The following is a 6,437-nucleotide window of genomic DNA, read 5'->3' as shown; positions in this document are numbered from 1 at the left end:
CAGACCAAGGAGAAGTTTTTGTCAAAATAAATGGTATCTGAAAAGCCCTGAATGTGCTCTTTATAGTAGCCTAGCCTACATCTAGACTAAAACTGTGTATGGTGTCAGAGAAATTCACTAAAATATAATGTACGAGGCACCTATGCAGGATAAATTAATACTGTATCATATTTATGTGTATTGTAGTATTACTCCAAGGTAGGCTACTTCAAATAATACAATGTTATAGTGTGCACAAAACAACAGGATTTTAGGTTAAAATTTGTATGAATATAAGGATATATTTGTAGCATTTTTTTGTTAATAATTTTTGATCTACAATCATTGTGAGGCAATTTAGATTACACTGGAATTAATTAATTGAAACGAAAATGTAGCTTATATATATATTTTTATTATTTAAAATATATAGTCTATTTATATTATACTATTCCTTTATGTTATTTAAATGTTCAAATTATTATTATTATTAATAATTAAAAAAATAATACATTAATTTGTTTTCAAGGTAACATTAATTAAGAATATCAGTGTTTATTTATTTCCGAAAAATAAGTCGTTATTTATTTAGGCCTCGGTAATATTGTTGAATAGTAATTCCGTACTTTTGCAATATTTTAAAATCAATAACACACCAGTACGATAGTATTCCAGGTCGTACGAAGCCAAGGTCTCCACGCATGCGCACAAATCGCAGTGGGCTGGGGGGAAAACTCACCTGATTCAATTAGCACGTGCATGGCTGCTTGAAAAATGCCGGGAATCGCTTTCATACAGTCGGTGGATTGATCCAGAGAGCATCGCGATGACTAACCAGTGCAACTACACCGTTGAGTCTGAGAACACTGAGGGCCAAGAGGCAAGTTTATTCGATTACTTTTCCCTCACTGAAACAAATGGTGTTCGCACGAGGCCTTCAAGACGAAAATGAGCGTTTGTTAAAAAAAAATAAATAAAGCCCTTGTTCTCAACAGAAGAAAGCTGTGGCGAAGAGAGGTGGAGTCGTTTCAGCCGTCCTCTGTCGGATTTCACAGTTTTGGCCAGTCAGTTTTACAGTAAGTTCAGTCATAAGTGCAACTGAAATGGGATGTAAGTAAGTGAGGTACTGAGTACCTGATTGGTTAGTGGTCTGTTTAGTCATTTAAAATGTATGACTGAACAAACATTTGTAAACTCTATTTTCTTATACATTATTTAAAAAAGAAAAAGGTAAAGCTAGCTGATCTGCTAGTATCATTGGACACTTCAGGTGTAGGCTGCCTGGGACACCATTAAGCACCAGGCTGAACAAGACCATCATACACCAACTGTGACCAGCAAACCAGTTTAAGCTGCATTTACTTGGTTTTATTTTCATTTATTTAGTAATTGTATTTACTTTACTGTGGCTAATGGGTTGTTACTAGCTTCATATTGGTAGTGAGTACCTGTAAGTTTTGATCGGTTTACTTGTTTAAAATGTCAGGCTATTAAACATGCGACTGCAAACATTTTGGATTATCATTTTTATTTATTAATAAACACGTGCCAAAAAAACACCCTTAAACAAGACTGTGCTGGTCTGCTGTTAGTTTTGATCGGTTTACTTGTTTAAAATGTCAGGCTATTAAACATACGACCGCAAACATTTTGGATTATCAATTTTATTTATTAATAAACACACAGGTGCCAAAAAAACACCCAAAACAAGACTGTGCTGGTCTGCTGTTTTCAGTGGACATTTTTCAGGTGGACATGCTCTGAAACTAGCTAAACCATTGAACACTACACTGGCCTAAACCAGTAGTAGTAAACAATTCTTTAACCGTTTCACTTTTAATCTTTTTAAAGCTGCAGTCTGTAAATTTATAAACCTGGAATTGCAGTAATTTGCATAATGATTATTGTCTTTATGTGGGTTGTGCTGCTTCACTTCTCCTCAGCGTGGGTGACTCTAATGTTTTAAGCATTATGTGGCGGCTGTCAATCACTGCACCGGTGTGGATTTTATACTTCGCTATCACAGACACTGTTTTGGAAGTATGACTGAAAAAAGTATCCTTGGGAAAATGCCATCTGCACAAGTAGGCTGACATGTCACCTACTTTTGTTTTGAGGGAAACAAGCACATCAAATTGCGTTACCAACAGTGACGTAAATCTAAAGGTCACTTAGCTCATCATATCAAACCGTGCAAATTATTAGTATTGTTATACTTTGTTCTCAAATTGTTACTTAGACACGCAATGCTGATGTTGTGTATTTAGTGTGTATTCGCATTACCTGTAGATTTCAGTTTCTTAGTCTAATCTTTTGCTTTTGACTACAGTGTAGACTTGAAAAGGCTATAAAAGCTCTGCCATCTGCAGCATCCTCATATGCACTTCTACTACTATCTGGACTTCTTTACAGATGTGAAACCAAGACATGCTTGAGTTTCCTGTGGGAATCCACAAGTACCACTCAAATTCTAACACATTATTTCAACCTTACCATTGTGAATCAGGCTATGGTAAGGAAATTGTTTTGAACACTGGCTGGTTCTGTACTTGCTCAAATTGGTTTTGGGTCATTGTTAACCAAAAAAAAAAAAATGTTATGGGCTGCAGCTTTAAATACTGCAACTTCATATTTTTGCTTTGCTCTTTTGTGCCGTTTCTTAAGATGCGGGCTTTCCGTGGCTTGTGGTGGCTGGTTGGGTTCTCTACTCCAGTGAAGGCCATCTCTCCAGCTGGTGAAGAAAAAAGCGGCTCCCCTAAAGAAAGACAATGCAGAACAGTCCGGAAGCGTCTCCACAGGGCCACGCGGCTGCTGTTGGCCATCCTGCCCCGGCGCCTCCAGAGCGCTCTGGGTTATCCAGTCTGCACCAGCATTGGCTGTGGGGTGTCCCCGGGTAAGCTTATCCCTTTACTTTGGATTAAAACCACTTTCAGGTGAGACTTTAAGTGCAGCAGCTTTTATTTCTGTTTTAGAGGTACGTTGTTCCCCTACTAAGCCTTGTGGCAAAGGCAGCAAGAGAAAGCAGGATGACTTGGATGAGGAGGAAGAGGTAGAGCAGCAGTCCTGGGTGGAGGCGCTCACTCAGGAACTGGCCGAGGAAGACCACGCTGTTGATCCAGATTATGAGGTTTGCTTGTCTTTTTCCCTGTTGGTATGAATCCTTCGTCACTGCCAAATTTTGGGGTACTAATATTCACCTGCAGCCTAGTGCGATTGAGACGGACAGTGAGGAATACCGGTCACACAATGACACTGAGAGTGACTTGGAAATAGAGAAGGGTGTCGTGGTGATCAAAGACTTGGAGACGGTACAGTTTTCCTCACTCCTCACCATCTTTCTGTTGTTTTTAATTTTCTGAACTCTAGATTCCAAGTCACCTGTGTTTCTTGTTTCAGGTAGTTCCTCCTGAGGCCTAATGGTGGCAGTGTATACTAATACTAGTATGCAAATCAAGAATATTGCAACAGTTGCAGAATGTGTTCATTGTGTATGTTCTCTGGCTTTGTCAGCATGCTCATTTAAATGGCTTCCCAATTTAGTGCTTGTTCCAAGTAATTTTGTATATCTTTGTTTTCGATGTTAAATTCCCAAATAAAAGTATTTGTAAGTACTACGTCTAGTTTGGTTAAGTGTCCTACACAGTTGGGCCAGTGGGTGGCAGATGCTCATTTACTTGGACTGCTGGATGTATTGGTGCATTAACCATAAAGGTTTTTTGTGACCGTTAAATTATGCAATAGGTGTGCTTTAACTGTAGTTTTTAATTGAATACTGTACTTTTATTTTTCTAGTGTATGCATTTTTGCTTATGCACCCCATATAAATACTCTTAATGTTTGCACCGCTTAATATTCTGTAAAATATTTACATGCACCCAATGTGCATATATAAAATTGCATTTTATACATGTACTCTTGTTTCATGCCAAACACTTACATATTAATTTATGCAGATACATAATCTGTATACAGTGCTGGTCAAAAGTTTGGCAAGGTTAAATCTTTTAATGCCTGTCTCATGCTCAAGTCTGCACTTATTTGATTGACTACAGAAAGATAATATTGAGGTGTTAAAATGTAATGGTTTTTGATTTTAATATATTTGCATATAATGTATTTCTGTGATTTGCAAAGCCGACTTTTAGTATCATTACTGCAGTCTTCAATGTTGCATGATCCGTCAGAAATCATTCTAATGATTTATCAATGGTGAAGTTGTGCTTCGAGGTTAAGGGTTTGTTGAATAAAATGAACAGCTTTTTCAAATGAACATGTATTCTAGCAATATAACTATCTTAACCATCACTTATCAACACATCCTTGCTGAATAAGTTTTAATTTGTCAAAGAAAAAATATATTGAATCTTTGCATATTTGTGTTTGTTACGAAATATTTATAATTTAAATCAGGGATCCCCAAACTCAGTCCCGGAGGGCCACTGTACTGCAGAGTTTAGGTCCAACCCCAATCAAACACCTGAAACAGCATTTATAGGACCTAGTAAGACATTGATTAGCTGTTTCAGGTGTGTTTGATTGGGGTTGGACCTAAACTGCAGGACAGCGGCCCTCCAGGAACAAGTCTGAGGACCAGGGGCGTAGCCATCTTTTCAGAAGTGAGGGGGACAGAAATTATTTGTATTTTTTTGGACCAATATAATTTATCGCATCTCTTGCTTTTAATTGGGCAAGATATCAAATACACTGCTGAACAATAACCACTAATTAATATTTATAATATTATTCTCCTATTTTTTGTGCCAATTTTATGATTGGTTTATATACTAGCCTACAAACACTTGTGCATTAAGACTCCATAGATTTTATGCAATGTAAAAAAAAATATATATATTTTAATGTAAACCAGCTGTTCTCTATGTGAAGATATAGTAAAGTCAGATTTATTCCTGTGATCAAAGCTGAATTTATCATCATTACTCCAGTCTTCAGTGTCACATGATCCTTCACTAATCATTCTCATATGAGGATCTGATGATCAACACACATTTAGGATTATTATCAGTTTTGCTGCTTATAGTGCTGCTTAATTTTTGTGGAAACCATCTAAACATTTGTGGTAAAATTAAAAAAGAGAGAAATTAATACTTTTGTTGATCAGACATGCATTAAATTGATCACAAGTGATATTTTTAATATTACAAAAGATAATTTATTTAATGAATGCAAATAAATGCTATCCATTGAACTTTCTATTCATTAAAGAATCCTGAAAAATAACACGTATTACGTGGCTATCATGGTCTCCACAACATTTTTAAGCAGCACAACTGTTTTCAACACAGATAATAATCATAAATGTTTCTTGATTATAAAATCATCATCTGAGAATGATTAGTGAAGGATTATGTGACACTGAAGACTGGAGTAATGATGATAAACTCATCTTTGATCACAGGAATAAATTACTATATATTCCCATAGGAAAAAAGCTGTTTTAATTTGTAATAATATTTCAAAATATTACTGTTTGAACTATTTTTGATTACATAAATGCAGCCGTGGTGAGCAGAATACTTAACATTAAAAACTGAATTATTCATATGATGGCCTATACTTTATTGTCAATAAATAGCCTACATTGAGATGGCTTGAAAAACACACAAAGCATATATTGTCGCAATCGTCTGATTGTCGTCGTCACATTTCATCTCTCATAACGATTGTTTTCCTTCAGCTGCAGCTCCAGCGTGACTGGATATTACCTCTACGAATCCACATTTGACATTCTGTGAGAGCGCCCTTCTCATATTTAGATGCGAATAAAATGACAGGTCATGCATAGATTATTTTTTGTCTCTGAATTTAAATCTTGATGTATTCACATTGGTTTCTGTGTAAATACACTTGCCCGTGACCAAAAGAAGCGCGCAATCAACCCAGATTAAAGAAAGCTGTTTTTAGCGTCCCTGTTACCTTGCCCGCCCCCGCGCAGGTAACGCTGGTTCGAATCCCGCTCGGAGCGGGTCGACTAGGATCGGTGAGACCCAGTAAAAGTGCGGGGGACGAAAATACATTTTATTAAAAGTGAGGGGGACACGTCCCCCGCGTCCCCCGCGTAATCTACGCCCATGCTGAGGACCCCTAATTTAAATGTTTTAAATTTTTCAAAGAGTATCATGTTTTAAAGTATTAAGCATCACATCGGTTTCCATCATTGATAATCAGTATTTAAGAATTTTAAATAACTGAAGACTGTCAGCTTTGCGTTACAGAAATACAATTTTAAAGTATTAAAATCGAAAACTCATGTTTTAATATTTCACAATTACTGTATTTAAATCAGTGCAAGCTTGATGAGCATATACTTCTTTCAGAAACATAAAGTTGTAATGTTTCCAAACTTTTGACTTGTACTGCATATTTATGATTCATGTTTTAATTTTATTTTATATATCCTTGAAGTGTTTTGTCTAAGTATTTTGGACTGCATTTTTGAT

The 6,437-nt window shown here is 36.3% G+C and overlaps 1 protein-coding gene across 1 annotated transcript; it reads left to right on the top strand.

The window, feature by feature from the left end:
- Positions 1-698: 698 nt before the first annotated feature.
- Positions 699-3,591, top strand: org (oogenesis-related gene). Its single transcript, XM_067414834.1, has 6 exons — positions 699-859; positions 975-1,055; positions 2,644-2,872; positions 2,952-3,106; positions 3,183-3,287; positions 3,376-3,591. The coding sequence occupies exons 1-6, from the start codon at positions 806-808 to the stop codon at positions 3,394-3,396; spliced, it is 645 nt and encodes a 214-aa protein (XP_067270935.1). The 5' UTR covers positions 699-805; the 3' UTR covers positions 3,397-3,591.
- The last annotated feature ends 2,846 nt before the right edge of the window (positions 3,592-6,437 follow it).

This window comes from Pseudorasbora parva, chromosome 14, assembly GCF_024679245.1.
Source record: "Pseudorasbora parva isolate DD20220531a chromosome 14, ASM2467924v1, whole genome shotgun sequence".
Lineage (NCBI taxonomy): Eukaryota > Metazoa > Chordata > Actinopteri > Cypriniformes > Gobionidae > Pseudorasbora > Pseudorasbora parva.
Note: the sequence above shows the minus strand (reverse complement) of the source record. Positions and strands in the feature narration are given on the sequence as shown.

What these genes read in the sequence shown, in the direction of transcription:
- org (XM_067414834.1), top strand. Translation starts at nt 806, where the DNA reads ATGACTAACCAGTGCAACTACACCGTTGAGTCTGAGAACACTGAGGGC. An exon ending in AGAACACTGAGGGCCAAGAG is followed by an intron (nt 860 to 974) that starts GCAAGTTTATTC and finishes TGTTCTCAACAG; the next exon opens with AAGAAAGCTGTGGCGAAGAG. An exon ending in TTTGGCCAGTCAGTTTTACA is followed by an intron (nt 1,056 to 2,643) that starts GTAAGTTCAGTC and finishes CCGTTTCTTAAG; the next exon opens with ATGCGGGCTTTCCGTGGCTT.